The sequence below is a fragment of the Lithobates pipiens genome, unplaced genomic scaffold (genome assembly GCF_037356315.1).
Source record: "Lithobates pipiens isolate NorthernLeopardFrog02 unplaced genomic scaffold, aLitPip1_a1.2 Scaffold_8, whole genome shotgun sequence".
Taxonomy (NCBI): domain Eukaryota; kingdom Metazoa; phylum Chordata; class Amphibia; order Anura; family Ranidae; genus Lithobates; species Lithobates pipiens.
Window position 1 is genome coordinate 485,541,427 of NW_027507903.1, and position 23,904 is coordinate 485,565,330.

Here is a 23,904-nt window from a genome sequence, read left to right on the forward strand (position 1 = left end):
CCTAAAGTTCTCATCATAGATGAACCAGGCTATGCCTCCAAAGTGGCGAAACGCTTCAGCAATAATATCTATATGCTGAAACAAACCCGAACATTTCTCTGAAAAACACTCACCCAGCACGGCCGCATAGATGCAAAAGGCCTGCAGCCAATTCTGAAATGTTTTGGGGACTGACCTTCTCTTATCCTCATCCGAGCGATCCTCCATTCTCTTATCAGACTTGGTGAGGAATTCTTTGGAAGCAGGCAATAATGATAACAGTTCAATAAAATCGCCCTTCCAATTTTTTTCTTTGACCGAATCTGACAAGTGGAAACCCAAAGGAGAAATATCACACAGCATAGGTAGTCTAAATGATGAATCGGATGCCCGCTGGGATGGAATGGGCTTATTCAACTGCATATTAGTTTGCGGCATCATCATACGACTACCCTCTGCCATATTCGTAGCATTCTCTGATACCTCAGATAACTGCCTCCATACTGGGCTGACCACATCCACATTCATGTTACTATTAACTTGCGGAAAAGCACCACTTAAGCGTGCCCTCTCCAAAGCAGTAATATTAGTCTCCTGAAAAGCACCAGAGTACTGTGCACCATTAGTTTCTTTAATACCACCATACGAATCATTCTGCAAAATAGCACCAGATAGCTGTGCCCCTTTAATAACATTGTGACTAGAATTATGTACAGCACCAGATAAATGTGCACCTTCAAGCATGTTCACTTCTGACATTTTAAATTTATGCAGAACAGCTTCATTTTCTGTCACCTCAGCACCACCCGTGTGTACTCCTTTAAGATTATTCACTAGGTTGGATAAGGAGCTAACTAACATATTTAAATTCTGTATATCAATGTTAGAGCATGTCTCACCACTAGGCGAACTCCTCTCCATCTGGCTGCTGGCAGCTGCTTGCTGAGTGAAGTCTTCATTGCGTGGGGGGCATTCCTGAGAGGAATGCTGTTTGCTCTCTCCCACCTCTGCGGGCTAGGAGAAGCAGCTGCTTTCATCCTCTTCTTGCCTCTCCTTGGTTGCTGGCGTGGACTGCGCATGCTCAGTGGGGAATCCTCAATTTTTTCTTCTTCTATGGGCACAGCGTCCTGCATATGTGAAGGACCAGGCGGGGCTACAGTCTGACCGCCTTCTAAACATTTCAGTAGCCACTCCTCTCCGCTGGAACACTCCGCCCTTTGGATTAAACGGCGCAGCAGGTCCTCCCTTCCTCTAGACAAACTGAGCTCCATTCGGGCCCCTCTTATAGCCTCTTGCTTTGCAGGGTTTGCACTGCCCGCCGAATCCCGCCAATCAGGTGCTGTTGCCGGCCTGCTGTATCCGATCGCACCTGCAACAGACACAGCAATATTCCCCCTATGCTATCCCATGCCTGCCCCACACAGTGCATGGCTTGACAGCAGGGCCGTCTTTAATATTGATTGGACCCTGGGCAAAACTTTTCTATGGGCTCCCCCCCCCCCCCCATGCAGTTTCGCTCTCAACCTGCTCTGAGACATACAATAAATAGAAGCTAGACTCAAAATCAGTTTACTGTATCAGATCAGGCAGCTATTGCGATTGACTGCCAGAGGTTACAGTATCATTACCACTCACTGACTGGTTTCTAGAGGTTACAGCACACATTACGGCTCACTGATTAGTTACTAGAGGTTTCAGCACATGATTTCTGCTTGTTGATTGGTTGCTAGAGATTACTGTAGATATGATCTCAGGGGGCATGATATACATATCAATGCTGCCAGCTGCCACTAATTACATATGAATGCTGGTATTTACATGTAAACACAGGGTCTGGCAGGTGAGTCATCTGTACACAACAATAGGGCAGAGCTGGGCAGCATTTGTAGCAGCACTTCACACTAAGATATTGGGGCACAGCACAGGACTAAAACCTTGAGGGATGAGGGAATTTAAACCAGGATAGTTGGCAAGTATGAGGCAGCTTCTTTGGGCCCCACAACAATGACAGGGCCCAGGGCAGCTACCCTTTTTGCCCTGCCTTAAAGATGGCCCTGCTTGTCAGGGCACCCAAGAAAGTCCACCAAGTGCCAGAACCGTCTCCTACAGTTGATTCGGCTGCAGGACCGGGACATCACCAGTGCAGAGCTTGCCCAGGAATGGCAGCAGGCAGGCAAAGACTTTTGGAGGATGGTCACTTCTCTCCAGGAAAAACGTCAGGGACAGAGTACAGACTGATTTTCTGCAAAAGGTACAGGGATTGGATTGCTGAGGACTGGAATAAAGTCATTTTCACTGATGAATCCCCTTTCTGATTGTCTGAGGCATCCAGAAAATGAATAAGGAATGGTACAAAAACATTGGTCCGTCCTGGGTGCCACACGTTGTGGGGGGGCTGTGAGGCCGGCACCACTTAGGGGTGACACCCAGGACCAGCCGCTCACTAACACAGGAGAGCAGAGCAGGAGGCAGAATGAGAGAGAGAGAAACAGCAGGGCTGAATAGACAGCGAGAGCTGCCAGAGTTAACTTTCCAAATTAACCAGCAGGTTATTGGTTGCTAGATTAACCTGCTGATTAACCTGCTGATTAACTTGGAAAGTTAACTCTGGCAACTACTGCCGTCTATTCAACCTGCTGTTTCTCTCTCCCATTCTGGGGTAGGGGCTGTGTAATGCAAAGGGGTCCAGAGGTGTGGGGGGGGGGCGGCATAATGTAAAGGGGTTCAGAGGTACGGGGGCTGTGTAATGTAAAGGGGCTCAGAGGAGCGGAGCTGTGTAATGTAAAGGGGCCCAGAGGTGCTGGGGCTGTGTAATGTAAAGGGATCCAGAGGTGTGGGGGCTGTGTAATGTAAAGGGGTCCAGAGGTGCAAAACTATGTATGTAATGGGGTCCAGAGATGCAGAGGCTGTGTAATGTAAAGGGGTGCGGGGGCTGTGTAATGTAAAGGGGACCAGAGGTTACGGTGGCTGTGTAATGTAAAGGGGTCCAGAGGTGCGGGGGCTATGTAATGTGAAGGGGATCTTCCTACATTTTACCCGCAGTTATAGCCACAGTCCTATATATTTCTATTAGGTTGTAAGTTTTTTCAGCATTTAATGAAAGCACACCAAAAGTCCTGCATGCTGCATCTTTGGCGCACTTTCAGAAAACAGGAAAATATTTTGGGGGGGGGGGGGGGGTGACATCATGTTTTACTGCACCAGGTGACACCAACCCTAGTGATGCCACTGGCAGTAGCACATAGTGAATGTAATGTGCCACTGGCAGTTACATGTATTCATGAATCTATCCATGGCCGCTGTGGCCGCCCACTATTCAGGCGTCCAGCCCCTCTTTGGATGCCGGGCGATTGAATTACAGTGGCGTTTTTTTTAAGCACCTGATTAGAGCCATAGGCTCTAATAGGCTTTAAAAAAGGTGTACTCGGAGGGCACAGCATTGCGTCGGAGCCCATCCAGGTGTGTTAGCAAAGCAAATGAATATTTGCTTTTCTAACACTGAACCGCCTCTCTGCCATTCAGGAAGCGTGGGTCTAATACCCAAAGGCACAGGCGATCCTATTGGACGCCTGGAAGAAGAGACACATGGGAAGCATGGAGGACAGGAGCCTGACTGCCACAGCTAGCCGCCGTCATCCGCTGCCTGACCCGCCAACAAGATGGGGTAAGTGCTGGTCAGACAGCGAGCGGGCAGGAGGTCAGAGTGAGGCTGCATTTGATGGATACAGTGGTTGCATATGATGGGGCACAGTGTCTGAATTTGATGGGCACACTGGCTGCATTTGATGGGCACAGTGGTTGCATATGATGGGGCACAGTGTCTGCATTTGATGGGCACAATGGCTGCATTTGATGGGCACAGTGGCTGCATCTGATGGGGAACAGTGGCTGCATATGATGGGCACAGTGGTTGCATATGATGGTCACAGTGGCTGCATATGATGGGGCACAGTGGCTGCAATTGATGGGCACAATGGCTTCATTTTTTGGGCACAGTGGTTGCATTTGATGGGGCACAGTGGCTGCATTTGATGGGCACAGTGGCTGCATTTGACGGGGCACAGTGGCTGCATATGAGGGGGCACAGTGGCTGCATTTGATGGGCACAGTGGCTGCATTTGATGGGCAAAGTGAGGCTGCAATTGATGTTTTTTTTTCATAATTTTTTAGTTTGCTTGTGCCCCCCCCCCCCCATACATTTTGAGCACCAACAGCCACTGTTTGCGTCATTGGGCCGCAGCTGTACTGGAGCTCAAGGACTTAAGGACTTTTTGATTGTAGAAGGTGGAGCTTTTCTGAAAAATGATACTGTTGCCGTATTGTGTTATATGTCAGGAAGTTATTTATTCATTCAGACTTGTAAAGTTACAGCGTCAGGCCAACTTTTAACTGCCGCACTGCGATGTACGTCCCTACTTTGGGGACGGATATAGTTGTTATAGCAGCAGCTAGCTGCCATAACCCGAGTATCCCCGTGTTCGGCCGGTGGTCGGCTACAAGATAAAAGTGGTCTCTGTGGCAGATTCGCCACAAGATCACTTTTATCGGTGGCGGGAGAGGGGCACCCCTCCTGCCGCTATCCGGTGCCCTCTGCTGCTTACCGGAGCCGTCAGCAGCGTGTGTTCTCCTGTCAGGTATGGAGACAAGTGAGGGGAAGATGGCCCCCACCTGTCTCCATACCATAGAATACTTCTTAAAGGCACATTTTTTTATGTCATTTTTCCAAAATGACAAGTTTTTTTTTCCTTTTCATGCATTTAGTCCAAATATGAGATCTGAGGTCTTTTTGATCCCAGATCTCATATTTAAGATGTCCTATCATGCTTTTTTCTATTACAAGGGATGTAGGGATGTTTACATTCCTTGTAATAGGAATAAAAGTGAGGCCGCGTACACACGCGGGGACTGTTCGCTCAACTTTGTCCGCTGAACAGTGTTTCGTCGGACAGTCCGCTCGTGTGTGGGCTTCAGCGGACAGTTTCAGCGGACAGTCTGACGAACAAAGTTTTTCGGAAATTCCGAAAAACTGTCCGCTGAAACTTGGTTTGAGCGGACAGTCCGCCCGTGTGTAGGCTTGTTCGTCAAACTAAGTCTCGCGCATGCTCAGAAAGAATTTACACGCCGAAGGTTGCATTGCAGTGTATAGGACGTCGTTTTCTAGTCCCGTCGTACGTGCCGTTCACGTCATCGCGCACGGTTTCAGCGGACTGTTCGTTCGTCGTGTGTGGGCAAGTCCGTCCATGCTAATTTTGAGCGGACTGTCCGCTGAAACTGTTTGACGAACAAAGTTGAGCGAACAGTCCCCACGTGTGTACGCGGCCTGACACTTTTTTTTTTAAACAGTGTAAAAATAAAAAATAAAAGGTAAAATAAATAAGAAAAAAAATAAAAAAATGTAAACGCGCCCCGTCCCGCCGAGCTCGTGTGCAGAAACAAATGCATACTTTAGTAGCACCCACATATGAAAATGGTTTTCAAACCACACATGTGAAATATCGCCGCGATCAGTATAGTGAAAGCAATCATTCTAGCCCTAGACCTCCTTTGTAACGCAAAACATGCAACAGGTAGAATTTTTTAAATGTCGCCTATGGATATTTTTAAGGATAAAAGTTTGTTGGGTATCAATTTACTCGGCGTAACAATATCTTTCTAAATATAAAAAAATTGGGCTAACTTTATTGTTGTCTTATTTTTTTAATTAAAAAAAGTGTATTTAAAAAAAAAAAAAGTGCACTTGTAAGACTGCTGCGCAAATACGGTGTGACAAAAAAAAATGTTTTGAACTTGTAAACACAGAGTCTGAAAAAGAGGCCCGGTCCTTAAAGCGGAGGTCCACCCTAAAGTGGAGCTTCCGCTCATTGGAACCCTCCCCCCCTCCGGCGCCACAATTGGCACCTTTCAGGGGGGAGGGGGGTGCAGATACCTGTACAGTACAGGTATCTGCACCCACTTCCGGCGTAGATTCTGCAGAAGCTACGCCCCTTTCCGCAGAATCTACGCCCCTTTCCGAAGGTCCCCCGCTGCCTGCTGGGAAACACACGGATCCCAGAGACAGCGGGGACCATCCTTATTGCGCAGCGCGACTCACGCATGCGCAGTAGGGAACCGGGAAATTAAGCTGCAAGGCTCCACTTCCTGATTCCCATACCCAAGATGGCGGCGGCAGCACCCAAGAGACGATCAAGAGATCGGCTTCGGGTGCCGACATCGCGGGCACGCTGGGCGGGTAAGTGTAATTATTTTAAAAGTCAGCAGCTGCGGTATTTGTAGCTGCTGGCTTTTTTTTTTTAAAACGGCGGACTCCCGCTTTAAGTGGTTAAACGGAGCCTCATCTTGCCTGATGTACAATTTTCATTATTACACAATTACTTGTTTAAAAGGTGTAACATACAGATCAAATGTATCATGGGAGGTTTGGAACTCTAAGACCATAGCTCCCTCTAGCGAAAACACTAGAATTTAACATTTTATATATATATTGCAGTTCTTTTTTTGCACATTGATTTTAAACAAACATTCAATGACAGAGGTCAATAGACATTTTATTAGCCAACGAAGCCTTGTTCCTACAGTCATATCACTACCACTACTGGAGGATGGCACCATGTATGACTTACCTGACTCTGCCACCATTGAGATGGGTACACCTTGCTCCTGTGCCATGAACCCCAGGACGGAGAAAATGGCAAATCCCCCAGTGAAGCTGGTCAGACTGTCCAAGAAACACAAACAGATGCAGTCTCTGCAGAGGTAAGCATGGGAAGAGAAATTGATGGATAATTTTAGTGATGTACATCGTATATAGTATATGTGTTATGTACCTGGATTGTCTCATAGTTTCTCTTCTTTCTTGTGGGCAGCACAGTTGATAAATGTAACCTTGCAGTGCTTGGTTCAGTTTTCCAATTGAAGGAATAGCAGCATAGGGGAGAGGTAATCTCTCTGCTCGTTCCTCCTGTCAGCACGTTCCTTATCAGTACATTAATACAGGACAACTAATTGGCCCTGATTACTGCCCCTTCTGTGTCCAATCTAAGTAGTATTGTGCAGAGGAGACTAAATAGTCTAAAATCAAATCAAATTTCGGTATTTAAACTAGCTAAATTTAAAATACAATTTTTTATAAATACATATTTACATTATTTAGTGATATTTAAGATCTGCCATGGGTTCATTTTTAAAGAGCAATGAGAACATAGCATTTTTTTACTGCATATGTAATGAATGTATGTGGGTTCCAGGTCCTGGTAATAATTGTACACACTCTCCTAGATTATACCTGTAACAATTGTAGTTATAGGGGTTATAACTTCCGAGACTGATAGTAAACCCCATTCCGATGGCATAGGAGTAAAAGATTTGCGTGCCAGCATCTATCCACACCTAGAGAGAAACAAAATGTTATCTTCAAAGAATCACCTACTATATTTCATATGAATTTATTAAGATCCACAAAAAGAGTAAAAGGATTGGGTTGCGTGGTTGGTGCAAAATGTTAGCTGGCCATACACCTATAGATTATCTGCAGATTTTCTATGGTTAGATGGAAAAAGTGCAACAGATTTCTCCATGTATGCTATGGCTATGCTTGATGGAGGAATCTCCCACTGGGCCAAGCTTCAGTATCTTGTTAGTCGGCCCCACTGGCTCTCAACCTAAACAATGCCTGCACCCAATCAGAATATTCAGGTATTGTGAGAGCCAGTGGGGCGGACTAGCAAGATATGGAAGCTTAGGCCAGTGGGAGATTCTTCTATCCACACAGTTCAGTGTAGATGGAGGAATCTGTTCCATGTTTTCCATATGACCATAGAAAATCTGCTGATAATCTATAGGTGTATGGCCAGTCTTAGACCTTTGTTTAATAGAGCAGTTTCTTCTAAAGTTAGCAGATGAGAAGAAAGATTGAATATTTTTACAGTTTGGCCATTTTCTCTTTGGGTTTTGTTTCTGATTCTTCCCCCCCTCACCTGCCTCTTCTAGTTTTCTTTTGAGGACAGGTTGGGGGGGTCAAGACTAAAAACAAAACAAATCCAAACTAGTGATAAGTGGCTTGTTTGGACTAATGGTATTAAGTTCTATTCTCAACCTAACCCATCAAGAGAACCTTAAAGCATTAGTCCAAACAAGCCACTTATCACCAGTTTGGATTCGTCTTTTTTAGACGAGCTCCCAAAAATTCACAAAGATTCGGCCAACCCTCCTGGACGCCCCATTGTAGCTGCAATGGAGAGTGTCACAAGCTTCTTTTCTATTTACATCGACCACTTCTTACAGCAACTAGCACAAAACATACCTACCCTTATACGTGATGGAACCCACCTCCTAGATACTTTAAAAGCTTAAACCTGGGAACTCACATAACCTGGGAACTCAAATAACCTGGGAACTCACATGTATAAACTCTTTATATACATCCATCCCCCATAACAGAGAGCTGCCCAACATTTTTCTTCTACAAGATCTACTCATCCACATCACTCCAAACAGATCCCCAGTGGGGGTTTTGTTTGACACATAATTATTTCAATTCTATCTACAAACAAACCCAAGGCAAGGCATGGCTATGGGCTCAAATTTTGCACCCAGTTACGCCAATCTGGCCATAGGATTATGGGAACATTTGTCCATCTGGAATGACATTCCTTTCTCAAAGTACATTGTTTTCATTGGATGTTATATAGATGACACCATTGTCATCTGGGATGGGACTGGACTACATGTAGTACAATTTGTCTCCCACTGTAACTCAAATGATTTAGGGCTTTCCTTCACTTTTGTTTGCAGCCCTGACAGTCTATCATTTCTGGACTTGGAGCTATGTCATACCAACAATGCTATTTATGCCAATAACTATATAAAACCCATAGCAGGAAATTCATACTTGCACTACAAAGCTGCAATCACCCTAGATGAAAATGAAACATTCCAAATGCCAGTTCAACCATCTTAAACAAAACTTTACCCACAACTCAGATTATGTCACACAAGGCAACCTTCTTAAAACCAAATTTGAGGACACCCTTGGTAGAAGAAGCCTTTGCCAACTTTTTAGATGGTGAACCTCCAACCACCCACCAAAAAGCTCCTTCACACACTGATTCAATATCCTCCACTCAATCCCACACAACAAGGTTCAACATCACCATCACCATTGTGGTTATGGCTATTCAGATTTCAATCTCCATTTTTTAAAAATACAAAAAATACAGATTTCTAAAATATAGAATTCAAAATATAGATTCCATCTGCTCATGTGGTGTTGTGCCTGGGTGTAAATGTGCATTTTCCTCATGCCCCTCATACTACAAACAGCGGAAAATAATAAAACATTACCATAGAGGGTTCTCTTTATTATTTATTCATTATGTAATTCGAAAAGCTAATTCTAATTGTTCTCATTCTATATATACTCTTTTAGCTATTATGAGTGTTGCTTGCTAATTAATTCCCATAATATTTTTTTTCACAGGGTCATTATAGTCTTAAGACATTATAAAAATTCCCATAGAAACAGCCCAAGTAAGTACATTGATTATATAGCATGGTCCTTGACAATATAATATATATACACATATATTTTACATTTTCTTTTTTTCTTTATATATATATATATATATATATATATATATATATATATATATATATATATATATATAGTCATGGCCGAAATTGTTGGCACCCCAGAAATTTTTCCAGAAAATCAAGTATCTCTCACAGAAAAGTACTGCGGTAACACATGTTTTGCTACACACATGTTTATTCCCTTTGTGTGTATTGGAACAAAACAAAAAAAGGACGAAAAAAAGCTAATTGGACATATTGTCACACAAAACTCCAAAAATGGGCTGGTCAAAATTCTTGGCACCCTTAACTTAATATTTGGTTGCACACCCTTTGAAAAAAAAAAAAACTGAAATCAGTTGCTTCCTATAACTATCAATAAGCTTCTTACACCTCTCACCCGAAATTTTGGACCACTCTTCCTTTGCAAACTGCTCCAGGTCTCTCTTATTGAAAGGGCACCTTTTCCCAACAGAAATTTTTAGATCTCTCCACAGGTGTTCAATGGGATTTAGATCTAGACTCATTGCTGGCCACTTTAGAACTCTCCAGCGCTTTGTTGCCATCCATTTCTGGGTGCTTTTTGACATATGTTTGGTGTCATTGTCCTGCTGGAAGACCCAAGACCTCGGACGCAAACCCAGCTTTTTGACACTGGGCTCTACAGTGCGACCCAAAATCCTTTGGTAATCCTCAGATTTCATGATGCCAGGCACCCAGAGCCATAGTCAGCAAAACAACTCCAAAACATCATTGAACCTCCACCCTATTTCACTGTGGTACTGGTACTGTGTTCTTTTCTTTGTAGGCCTCATTCTATTTTCAGTAAACAGTAGAATGATGTGCTTTACCAAAAAGCTCTATCTTGGTCTCATCTGTCCACAAGACCTTTTCCCAGAAGGATTTTGGCTTACTCAAGTACATTTTGGCAAACTGTAATCTTGCTTTTTTATATCTCTGTGTCAGCAGTGGGGTTCTCCTGTGTCTCCTTCCATAGCGTTTCATTTCATTTAAATGTCGATGGACAGTTTGTGCGGACACTGATGCTCCCTGAGCCTGCAGGACAGCTGGAATTTCTTTGGAACTTGTTTGGACTGCTTACCCATCATTCAGACTATCCTGTGTTGCAACATTTCAGAAATTTTTCTCTTCCATCTACGCCCGGAGAGATTAGCTACAGTGCCATGGGTTGCAAACTTCTTGATAATGTTGTGCACTGTGGACAAAGGCAAATCTAGATCTCTGGAGATGGGCTTGTAACCTTGAGATTGTTGATATTTTTCCACAATTTTGGTTCTCAAGTCCTCAGACAGTTCTCTTCTCCTCTTTCTGTTGTCTATGCTTAGTGTAGCACACACAGACACACAATGCAAAGACTAAGTGAACTTTTCTCCTTTTTATCTGCTTTCAGGTGTGATTTTTACATTGCCCACACTTGTTACTTGCCCCAGGTGAGTTTAAAGGAGCATCACACGCTTGAAACAATCTTATTGTCCACCATTTTGAAAGGGTGCCAAGAATTTTGACCAGCCCATTTTTGGAATTTTGTGTGACATTATGTCCTATTTGCTTTTTTTCCTCCCTTTTTTTGTCTTGATCCAATACACACAAAGGAAATAAACATGTGTATAGAAAAACATGTGTTACTGCAATACTTTTCTGTGAGAAATATTTGATTTTATGGAAAGATTTCTGGGGTGCCAACAATTTCGGCCATGACTATATGTGTATGTACTTGACTATATATATATATATATATATATATATATATATATATATATATATATATATATATATATTTATGCTTTCATCCTTTAATACTTTAAATATATTTTTTAATCATTTTCAATTATTATTATTTTTTATTATTAATTATTCACTATTTTTATTAAGTTATATTGTGCTCCTTAAACCTTTCCCAATTCATTCATTAATAAATTCTCTGATTGATCGATTATCATCAATCCCATTTTTTATCCATTATCCATTATTTTGTGAGCTCTGTTTTATGTTCCTTTTTTTGTGTGTTTTTTTGTTTTTTGTTTTGTGTGCATCTGTGTGCAGATGTACCTTTCCCTTTCTTACACATTTTAAATGTTTTATTAAATGCTTTGCCCAATTTTACCTCTACCCATTCACCAACAAAAAGTGTAAAAAAAAAGTAAAAATGACAAGAGACAGTTTGGGACAAATCTTTTATTAAAAAAGAAAAATGTCCCGCGATGTAACTCTCTCGTCAATCACGCCACCAAAAAGAAGCACATGTACTTTTTTGGAGCTTCAGGCATTTTGCTTCAGGTGACAGAATGCTCATATGTGACAAAACAACACACACCAAACACTCCACCCCAACAACCTCAAGTGTCAAATCCCCACACCTCGAGAGCCCCAAGAGACATGCATCCCCCAATACCACCCAGTAAAAAAGCCATCCCACAAAGAAGCACTGCAACTGAATGAGACAGCCACCCCAAATAAATCAAATTTAGTTAAAAAAAACTGGCTCTTAACTTTTTTAGCTGGCTCCTAGATTCAAAGCAAAATTGTCAAGCCCTGGATTAAGATAATGGCACTTCACACCTGATGATGTCATGTCTGACAAAAAGCATTGGGTGGAGCTGGAGGTCATGACATCACAGTACATGCGGCTTCGATAATAAAAATTTTCCATTCATGCTGCTCTGTGTCTTGAGGAGGGGTAGAGATGTGAGCTACAGAATGCCATTTTGCCATTATCTTAATTGAGCGCTGTGTGACTTCTCACATGAGAGTCACATACTCTCTAGTAAGCCTCTGATATATGGGGAAGGACACAAGGGAAGGTGTTATATTGGAGAAGAGCTTTGTGAGATCACGCTGCACTTGTTGATTGCAAGTCCACTGTGGATTATGATTGCGTATGAGATGTATAGCTTTGTATTTGATTAACACAGACTTTTATTTCACTAAATGTTTTTTTTCTACGATATTGTTGTTTTGAACTATATTAGGTTACTACTATCTGATGTGTACTGGCATCTAGTGGCAATTTTGGGTCACTACACTTGTTTACTCTGTAATTTGGTATCTCCTTCTGTCCCCCCCTCCTGTTTAGTGTACATTCAGTCCTAGCTAGACTCTCCCTATTTCTTCTATGTTCCCTCAGTCAGTGTTTGTTCTTTGCAGAGATAGCTCTTCAAAAATGCATTGTCTTCTTACACTGGAAAAAACATCCTCTATGCTCCAATTATCGGAAAAAAAATTGCATTGTATTCAACCTCATATTATCTTTTTGAAGAGTTTGACTGTGGATGGTGCCAAGTCAACAGGTGCCTGGACAAGATGTATGTTATTGCATAAAGCAACATTGAATCAGAGCAGTGTCCTTCTCAACAGTTGTTGAGATAATATATCAGCCACATGGTGGGTGCATTATTTTCAATAAATCAGCTAATTCATACACATGTAACATGAGAAATAGCAGTAAAGCACAACCATTGTGTAGTGCTACAAAGTATAAGGCAGACCCCGAGCATTTACTGAGCAAATATGAGCCCTGTTTACAGGTATACATTTTAAAACATATAATGATGTTATTATTTAAAACAATATATTTTGTTATTTGCATCATGCTGAAGAAATTGAAAATTGCTGTAAATTCAATATAGAGACGTGTTTGCTACTTACCTGGGGGTCCTTAAGCCGAGAAGTATCCGGGTATAAATAGAACATTATCCCATCGTACGCTCCAGGGAGGGTGACCCCTCGAACAAGCAGGATAACCAGCATAAGATAGGGAAAGGTGGCGGTGAAATATACAACCTGTCCACAGACATTGAAAGCAGATGGTAAAAATGTGGTGATGATGTTCTATTATCAAAGATATCTTTCTAAAGAATAATGAAATGTCATCTTATAATATTCACCACATTGTACAGTGCCATGAAAAAATATTCATATCCCTTGAAATTATCCACATCTTGTCATGTTACAACCAAAAACGTAAATGTATTTTATTGGGACTTTATGTGATAGACCAACACAAAGTGGCACATAATTGTGAAGCGGAATTAAAATGATAAATGTTTTTTAAAATTTTTTTACAAATAAATGTTTGAAAAGTGTGACGTGCATTTGTATTCAGTCTTCTGAGTCAATACTTTGTAGAACCACCTTTCACTGCAATTACAGCATCAAGTCTTTTTGGGGATGTCTCTACCAGCTTCGCACATCTAGAGAGTGACATTTTTGCCCATTCTTCTTTGCAAAATAGCTCAAGCTCTGTCAGATTGGATGGAGAGCGTCTGTGAACAGCACTTTTCAAGTTTTTCCACAGATTCTCAGTTGGATTTAGGTCTGGACTTTGACTGGGCCATTCTTACACATGAATATGCTTTTATCTAAACCATTCCATTATATCTCTGGCTGTATGTTTAGGGTCGTTGTCCTGCTGGAAGGTGAACTTCCGCCCCAGTAGTCTCAAGTCTTTTTCAGACTCTAACAGGATATCTTCTAAGATTTCCCTTTATTTGGCTCCATCCATCTTCCCATCAACTCTGACCCGCTTCCCTGTTGCTGCTGAAGAAAAGCACCCCCACAACATGATGCTGCCACCGCCATGTTTTACAATGGGGATAGTGTGTTCAGGGTGATGAGCACTGTTAGTTTTCTTGCACACATAGCATTTTGCTTTTAAAGCAAAAAAGTTCATTTTTGGTCTCATCTGACCAGAGCACCTTCTCCCACATGTTTGCTGTGTCCCACACATGGCTTTTTGCAAACTGCAAATCGGACTTCTTATGGCTTTTTTTAAACAATGGCTTTCTTCTTGCCACTCTTCCATAAAGGGCAGATTTGTGGAGTGCACAACTAATAGTTGTCCTGTGGACAGATTCTACCACCTGAGCTGTGGATCTCTGCATCTCCTCCAGAATTACCTTGGGCCTCTTGGCTGTTTCTCTGATTAATGGTCTTTTTGCCCGGCCTGTTAGTTTAGGTGGACAGCCATGTCTTGGTAACTTTGCAGTTGTGCCATACTCTTTCCATTTTGGATGATGGATTGAACAGTGCTCAGATGTTCAAAGCTTGTGATATGTTTTTTTATAACCTAACTTTGCTTTAAACTTCTCCACACCTTTATCACTGACCTATATGGTGTTTTCCTTGACCTTCATGATGCTGTTTGTTCACTACAGTTCTCTAACAAACCTCTGAGGGCTTCACAGAACAGCTATATTGATACTGAAATTACATTACACACAGGTGGACTCAATTTACCAATTGGGTGACTTCTGAAGGCAATTGGTTCCACCAGATTTTAATGAGGAGTAGTTAGGGGTATCAGCATAAAGGGGGCACAAATGCACGGCACACTTTTCACATATTTATTTATAAAAAACAGTGAAAACCATTTATCATTTTCCTTCCACTTCATAATTATGTGCCACTTTGTGTTGGTCTTTCACATAAAATCCCAATAAAATACATTTATATTTTTTGGGTGTAACATGACAATATGTGGAAAATTTCAAGGGGTATGAATACTTTTTTTAAGGCACTGTATGTTATACTTCCAACAAATATAATTCTTCACTGATGCAATTCTTTTGGAATATATATCTCTTGTAATCAATTATGTAGTTGATACACAGTATATTACCAAAAGTATGTGGACGCATGACAGTCATACCTACAGTGCCTTGCGAAAGTATTCAGCCCCCTTGAACTTTTCAACCTTTTGCCACATTTCAGGTTTCAAACATAAAGATATACAATTTTTATTTTTGTGAAGAATCACCAACAAGTGGGACACAATTGTGAAGTGGAACGAAATCTATTGGATTTTTGAAACTTTTTTAACTAATAAAAAAAATGAAAAGTGGGGCGTGCAAAATTATTCGCCCCCCTTGCGTTAATACTTTGTAGAGCCACCTTTTGCTGCGATTACAGCTGCAAGTCGCTTGGGGTATGTCTCTATCAGTTTTGCACATCAAGAGACTGAAATTCTTGCCCATTCTTCCTTGCAAAACAGCTCGAGCTCAGTGAGGTTGGATGGAGAGCGTTTGTGAACAGCAGTTTTCAGCTCTTTCCACAGATTCTCGATTGGATTCAGGTCTGGACTTTGACTTGGCCATTCTAACACCTGGATACATTTATTTGTGAACCATTCCTTTGTAGATTTTGCTGTATGTTTGGGATCATTGTCTTGTTGGAAGATAAATCACCGTCCCAGTTTCAGGTCTTTTGCAGACTCCAACAGGTTTTCATCCAGAATGGTCCTGTATTTGGCTGCATCCATCTTCCCCTCAATTTTAACCATCTTCCCTGTCCCTGCTGAAGAAAAGCAGGCCCAAACCATGATGCTGCCACCACCATGTTTGACAGTGGGGATGGTGTGTTGAGGGTGATGAGCTGTGTTGCTTTTACGCCAAACATATTGTTTTGCATTGTGGGCAAAAAGTTCGAATTTGGTTTCATCTGACCAGAGCACCTTCTTCCACATGTTTGGTGTGTCTCCCAGGTGGCTTGTGGCAAACTTTAGACGAGACTTTTTATGGATATCTTTGAGAAATGGCTTTCTTCTTGCCACTCTTCCATAAAGGCCAGATTTGTGCAGTGTACGACTGATTGTTGTCCTATGGACAGACTCTCCCACCTCAGCTGTAGTTCTCTGCAGTTCATCCAGAGTGATCATGGGCCTCTTGGCTGCATCTCTGATCAGTCTTCTCCTTGTCTGAGCTGAAAGTTTAGAGGGACGGCCAGGTCTTGGTAGATTTGCAGTGGTCTGATACTCCTTCCATTTCAAAATGATCGCTTGCACAGTGCTCCTTGGGATGTTTAAAGCTTGGGAAATCTTTTTGTATCCAAATCAGGCTTTAAACTTCTCCACAACAGTATTACGGACCTGCCTGGTGTGTTCCTTGGTCTTCATGATGCTCTCTGCGCTTTCAACAGAACCCTGAGACTATCACAGAGCAGGTGCATTTATACAGAGACTTGATTACACACAGGTGGATTCTATTTATCACTAGTGATGGACGAACTTCCAACGGGACGTTTCGCGAACGCGGACCGCGAACGCGGCCGATAGTTCGCGAACCGGAACGTTCGCGACGGGCCCCATTGACTTCAATGGGAGGCGAACTTCGCAAACCTACAGGTCAAATTTGCAGTCACAAAATAATGAATAGCTGTGCAAACATAGTCCCACCACATGGCCAATGACATAACACATGTATGAGGTGAATCTGGGATCGACAACTACAAGCATTCTTTTTTTATATGGGAAATTGTTGTGACAATTCAGGACTGTGGAGCGCATGAAGGCAATGGAGGAGAGAGAAGGTCAGGGACCAGGGTAGGCAAAGAAGAGGGTGCAGGAGATGATCACCAGCAGCGTGACATACAGCAATGACACCTGCACCGTGATAGAGTCATCTGACAGCAGCACCGTGATAGAGAGCACTGACATCAGCAGCGTGACATACAGCAATGACACCTGCACCGTGATAGAGTGATCTGACAACAGCACCGTGATTGAGAGCACTGACATCAGCAGCGTGACATAAAGCACTCACACCAGCACCGTGATATACAGCACTGACATCAGCACTGTGATAGAGAGCACTGACATCAGCAGCGTGACATAAAGCACTCACACCAGCACCGTGATATACAGCACTGACAGCAGCACCGTGATAGAGAGCACTGACATCAGCAGTGTGACATAAAGCACTCACACCAGCACCGTGATATACAGCACTGACAGCAGCACCGTGATAGAGAGCACTGACATCAGCAGCGTGACATAAAGCACTCACACCAGCACCGTGATATACAGCACTGACAGCAGCACCGTGATAGAGAGCACTGACATCAGCAGCGTGACATAAAGCACTCACACCAGCACCGTGATATACAGCACTGACAGCAGCACCGTGACAGAGAGCACTGACAGCAGCACCGTGTTATACAGCACTGACACCTGCACCGTAAGCAGCCCCAGGAGGAAGTCAGCATAGCACAGGGATGGTGGGAGCCCCTCATAATGAGCATAGCACAGGGATGGTGGGAGCCCCTCATAATAAGCAGCCCCAGGAGGATGTCAGCATAGCACAGGGATGGTGGGAGCCCCTCATAATAAGCAGCCCCAGGAGGATGTCAGCATAGCACAGGGATGGTGGGAGCCCCTCATAATAAGCAGCCCCAGGAGGATGTCAGCACAGCACAGGGATGGTGGGAGCCCCTCTTAATGAGCATAGCACAGGGATGGTGGGAGCACCTCAAAATATGCACAGCAGAGGTACAGCCCCAGGAGGAAGTCAGCACAGCACAGGGATGGTGGGAGCCCCTCATAATATGCACAGCAGAGGTACAGCCCCAGGAGGATGTCAGCACAGCACAGGGACGGTGGGAGCCCCTCATAATAAGCAGCCCCAGTAGAAATATGACACAGCTCAACCTCTTTAAAGAGGAGGGTACGGGTATATAGTACGGTGTGCTTTTTTTGGACAAGGAAGTGAGCCAAATGAAGAAAGAAGGTCTCTGTGCTCGATTAAAAAAATTGTTTATAGACATATACATGGTCTACTGGTCACATGTGTTGAATTCCTCCGAGATCCATGCCTCATTCATTTTTACAAATGTGAGGTAGTTAACACTGTCGTGAGCTAGGCGAGTACGCTTGTCGGTCACGATCCCCCCTGCTGCGCTGAACGTCCTTTCGGACAGGACACTGGATGAGGGGCAAGCCAACAGTTCGATTGCAAATTGGGCAAGCTCTGGCCAGAGGTCAAGCCTGCCCACCCAGTAGTCCAGGGGTTCATCACTCCTCAGAGCATCCATACCGGCCGTTAACCCGATGTAGTCGGACACCTGACGGTCTAGGCGTTCCCTGATGCTGGATCCGGATGACACCTGTCGATGGGTCGGCTGAAAGAATGACCTCATATCCGAAGTCACCAACACATCTTCAAACCGGCCTCTTCTTGCAGGCGCTGTTGGATTGGTACCCGCAACTCCTTCTCTGGGAGTGGTAATTGCTCCTCTGCCAGCGCACGCAAAAGCAGAATGCAGCATTTCTCGAAGCAAGGCCTGGAAGTGCTGCATTCTGACAGCCCTCTGTGACGGCGGTAACATTTCCACCATTTTGTGTTTGTACCGGGGGTCTAAGTACGTTGCCACCCAGTACTGGTCCTTGACCCTTATGCTTTTTATACGGGGGTCCCTATTAAAACACTGGAGCATTAAGGCCCCCATTTCCACTAAAGTGAAAGTGGTGTGGTGGCCTGGCTCCTGCTCATCATCCAGGATAATGTCGTCTTCTTCATTCTCCTCTCCCCATCCACGCACAACAGGGATCCCAGAAAGGTTTAAAGCATGCTCTTCTTGCTCCTCCTCATCCGCCCCGGCACCATCCTCCTCTGACTCCTCTTCAGGCTCCTGTTGTTGACTTGTCTCAGATAGAGTAGCCCCCCCTGGGAATTCATCCAGCATTGCGACTTCCTCATCTTCCCGCTCCTGCTCTTCCACAGCTTGATCAATGACACGACGCAATGCACGCTCCATAAAGAAGGCATAAGGTACCATGTCACTGATGGCGCCATGGCTGCGACTGACCAGTTTGGTGATCTCCTCAAATTGGCGCAGAAGTCTGGATGCGTCGCACTTGAGCAGCCACTGGCGCGGTGAAAAAAAACCCAGCTCCCCAGAACCGGTTCTGCCGCAGAGTTCATACAGGTAGACGTTAACTGCACGTTTCTGCTGGAGCAGCCTATCAAGCATAGAGACATGGAGTTCCATCGCGTCGGGCAATCGCAAATAAGACGTCTGACCAGCAGATTGTGTCGCCGCTGAATGTCAGCAAGGTGAGCCATGGCCGTGTAAGATCTTCTGAAATGGGCCGAGATTTTCCTTGCCTGCCGCAAGATGTCCTGGACCCCTGGGTATTTGACAAGGAATCGCTGCACGACCAAGTTTAAGACGTGTGCCATGCATGGCACGTGCGTGATTTTGCCCTGTTTCAATGCGCTAAGCAGATTGGCACCGTTGTCACACACCACTTTACCAACTGTCAAATTGAGGGGTGTTAGCCACTGATCTGCCTGTCAACGCAAAGCTGAAAGGAGTGCCGGGCCAGTGTGGCTCTTGGCTTCCAGGCACAACAGACGCAGCACGGCATGGCAACGTCTCACCTGGCATGTCGAATAGGTTCTGGGGAGCTTAGGCGGCGCAGCGGAAGAGACGTTAGCAGAGGAAAAGGAGGAGTCAGCTGAGGAGGAGAGGGAGGAGGATGGAGTAGGAGGAGGAGGAGAAGAAGAGTCAGGCCTGCATGCAATCCGTGGCGGTAAAACCAAATCTACACGGGTGCCACGGGTTACATGCTTGACGGCCGTCAGAAGGTTCACCCAGTGGGCAGTAAAAGTGATATACCTTCCCTGCCCGTGTTTGCTAGACCACGTGTCTGTGGTCAGATGTATCTTGGCACCGACACTGTGTGCCAGAGATACATTCACTTACCGCTGAACATGGCCATATGGCTCTGGGATGCCCTTCTCTGAGAAATACTTCCTTCCTGAGACCTTCCATTGTGGTGTTCCAATGGCCACAAATTTGCGAAAGGCCTCCGAGTCCACCAGTTTATATGGCAGTAGTTGGCGGGCTATGAGTTCTGACAAGCCAGCCGTCAACCGTTGGGCAAGAGGGTTATCCGGCGTCATCATTTTTTTACGCTCGAACATTAGGCCCATGGAAGCCTGCCTTTTTGCAGAAAAACGTGAGCTTGGCGTGATGGAAGGTGGAGTGGAGGACAATTGTGAGGAGAGAGGAGAAGGAGAAGTAGAAGACGAGGCTGGACGGTGAGAGCCTGCAGTGTGGCTTTGTGTGTTCCATTGCTCCCACTCCGCTCGGTGATGGCTGCTCATGTGTCTTCTTAAGGCGGTCGTCCCTAGGTAAGTGTTGGACTTACCGTGACTAATGCGTTGACTGCAAAGATTGCAGATGGCAATGTTATTGTCAGCAGCGGACACGTTAAAAAAAGTCCACACTGCGGAGCCATGTGTCGGTGTCCTGGGAGGGCCAGATGTGACCGTACATGGTCGATGACTCGCTCCTGATACATTTGCAGTCTGCTTTGTCCCTCCTGTGCAATGTAAGTTATTCCTGCTTCTCCTCCCTATCTGCTGGTCCATATCTCCCTCTGAACTCCCCTCCTCTTCCTCTCTTGTGGGCACCCATGTGACATCACTAGACACGTCATCATCAACGTCACCTTCCCCACCGCTATAAGTAGAGATCTCGGAGTAGGCAGCAACACCGGGGACCAACCTCCTCCTTGGGCTGATCTGGGTACTGTCGTCAGACTGCTGAGTAGCGGTTGTTGCTGCCTCCTCTTCCTGATCCAATACCAAGAGTGGCTGCGCATCAGAAATGTCTTGATATGGATCGGAAAATAATTCCTGTGACTCAAGCGGAAGGTATGTGGTGGTGGTGGTGGTGTTGGTGGTAGTGTCTTTGGGGGTGCACATAGCAGAGAGCGAAGAAGAGGGTGCAGATCGAGAGGATGAGGAGGGTGCAGAAGAGTAAGGCTGAGCGAGCCACTCAACCAAGTCTGGTGCGTCCTTTAAAGTAATTGAACGCACCTTCTGCAACTTCCCACTTTGGCTCAAGCCTGTTGCTCCTGCCCTACCCCTACCACCCCTGCGGAAGGGCCTGCCTCTTCCTCTGCCTGTCATTTTTTAAATTACCCTGTGACAAAACTCTCAGTCCCTATATCGATGAAGGACTGCTGCAGTATAGGGCAGCGGTCAGCAGTAGTGCACCTCAACCCTATGTATTGTGGACCGATACCAGTCCTTATAGAATGGCAGACTGTACCTCACTCAACCCTATGTACTGTAGTACCCTATACCTTACCAGTCCTTATAAGGACCTTTGTGGACCAAGTAGGTTGTGTGTGAGTGATTAGCAGACTGTACTTCAGTCCCTATACTGATGAAGGACTGCTGCAGTATAGGGCAGTGGTCAGCAGTAGTGCACCTCAACCCTATGTATTGTGGACCGATACTAGTCCTTATAGAATGGCAGACTGTACCTCACTCAACCCTATGTACTGTAGTACCCTATACCTTACCAGTCCTTATAAGGACCTTTGTGGACCAAGTAGGTTGTGTGTGAGTGATTAGCAGACTGTACGTCAGTCCCTATACCGATGAAGGGCCGCTGCAGTATAGGGCAGCGGTCAGCAGTAATGCACCTCAACCCTATGTACTGTAGCACCCTAGACAGACCAAGTTACCAGTCCTTATAAGGACTTTTGTGGACCAAGTAGGTTGTGTGTGAGTGATTAGCAGACTGTACGTCAGTCCCTATACCGATGAAGGACTGCTGCAGTATAGGTCAGCGGTCAGCAGTAGTGCACCTCAATCCTATGTATTGTGGACCTATACCAGTCCTTATAGAATGGCAGACTGTACCTCATTCAACCCTATGTACTGTAGCACCCTAGACAGACCAAGTTACCAGTCCTTATAAGGACTTTTGTGGACCAAGTAGGTTGTGTGTGAGTGATTAGCAGACTGTACGTCAGTCCCTATACCGATGAAGGATTGCTGCAGTATAGGGCAGCGGTCAGCAGTAGTGCACCTCAACCCTATGTACTGTGGACCTATACCAGTCCTTATAGAATGGTAGACTGTACCTCACTCAACCTTATGTACTGTAGCACCCTAGACAGACCAAGTTACCAGTCCTTATAAGGAGCTTTGTGGAACAAGTGGGTTGTGAATGATTAGCAGACTGCAGCAGAAGGGCAGCAGTCAAGTATAATATTCTTTCTATATTTGGAAGAAAGAATATTATACGTGTACAAGCCTATTAGCATACCACTGATACCAGTCCTGAAAAGAACCTTTGTGGAACTAATAGTAACAGCTACTGATTAAACTGACCCTCACTGCCTCACACACTGCTTCCTGCCTGTCCCTATATAAACTGACAAAACAGAGGCTACTGGAACAATAATTGAAATAGCACTTTTGTGGACCTGATAGTAACAGCTAATGACTAAACTGGCTCTCCCTGCAGCACACACCGTCCTGTCCCTTTCTCTAAACTGACAAAAGACACTCAGGCTGCTGCAACAATCACTAGCACAGCATTGCCTATCCTGAAGTACGCCTAACACCTATACCAGTCCTGAAAAGAACTTTTGTGTACCAAATAGCTAGCGATTTGGGTCACTGCAATCTCTCCCTGCTCCACACAGCAACCTCTCCCTATAGTGAGAGAAGAAAGAATGTAAAATGGCCGCCGGATCGGGTGTATTTATAAGTTAGGGGGAATGTCCAAGTGTCCATGTGCTGTAATGTCTCAATTGGCTGTCCTGTACCCCATGATGGATGTGTCATCATAGGTCAAAGTTCTTTTACACAGTAAACACGGAAGTCCGCCGGGCGAACGGCGCCAATAGTGCGCCGAACGGGCGGACCGCGAACAGCCGAAATTCGCCACGAAACGACCGCCGGGCGAACCGTTCGGCCATCACTATTTATCACCATCAGTCATTTAGGACAACATTGGATCATTCAGAGATCCTCACTGAACTTCTGGAGTGAGTTTGCTGCACTGAAAGTAAAGGGGCCGAATAATTTTGCACGCACCACTTTTCAGTTTTTTATTTGCTAAAAAAGTTTAAAATATCCAATAGATTTCGTTCCACTTCACAATTGTGTCCCACTTGTTGGTGATTCTTCACAAAAAATTCAAATTTTATATCTTTATGTTTGAAGCCTGAAATGTGGCAAAAGGTTGAAAAGTTCAAGGGGGCCGAATACTTTCGCAAGGCACTGTATATGAGCTTGATGGACATCCCATTCAAAACCATGGGCAATAACTACTCCAATACTGGGCACTTTTACTGTACAACGAACCTCGCCCAGGCCAATTTTCAGCTTTCACTTTGAGGCCGGGTTCACACTATAGCGATGCGGGAACGCCGCAAATCCGCAGCGTTTACCCGCATCGCACACCTCCCGCCGGCAGTTCACACTGCCCTATGCGGACGGCTGGGAGTGTCAATGTTATGTTAATGACACCCCCAGATCCGTCGGCATATCGCAGTGCGATCTGCCGACTCGCACAGGAATCGGATCGCATGGTGTGAACCCCCATGCGATCCGATTCTGTTGCGGACCCAAAAAAGGGTCCCGTGCGAGTTTGCTGCGGGAGCGCTGCGAATTCAGCCATACTATCTGTATGGCTGAACTCGCATCGCTACGGAGATCGGATGTGATTTGCTGTGCGAATCACATCCGGATCTCCCCCCGCAGCGGTGTGAACCGGGCCTGAAGGACAATTGCAACACTGTACCCAAACTAAATT

At 44.8% G+C, this 23,904-nt stretch overlaps 1 protein-coding gene across 1 annotated transcript in view; it reads right to left on the bottom strand.

Annotated features, from left to right (window-relative positions):
* Window positions 1-23,904, bottom strand: part of LOC143960385 (sodium- and chloride-dependent betaine transporter-like) — a 165,087-nt gene that overhangs the window by 15,537 nt on the left and 125,646 nt on the right. Inside the window, exons 7-9 of the mRNA XM_077468957.1 lie at window positions 13,213-13,347; window positions 7,262-7,365; window positions 6,600-6,724 (exon numbers count right to left, since the gene is read on the bottom strand). Of these exons, the coding sequence (XP_077325083.1) occupies window positions 6,600-6,724; window positions 7,262-7,365; window positions 13,213-13,347 (364 nt within the window). The remainder of the gene's footprint in view (window positions 1-6,599; window positions 6,725-7,261; window positions 7,366-13,212; window positions 13,348-23,904) is intronic.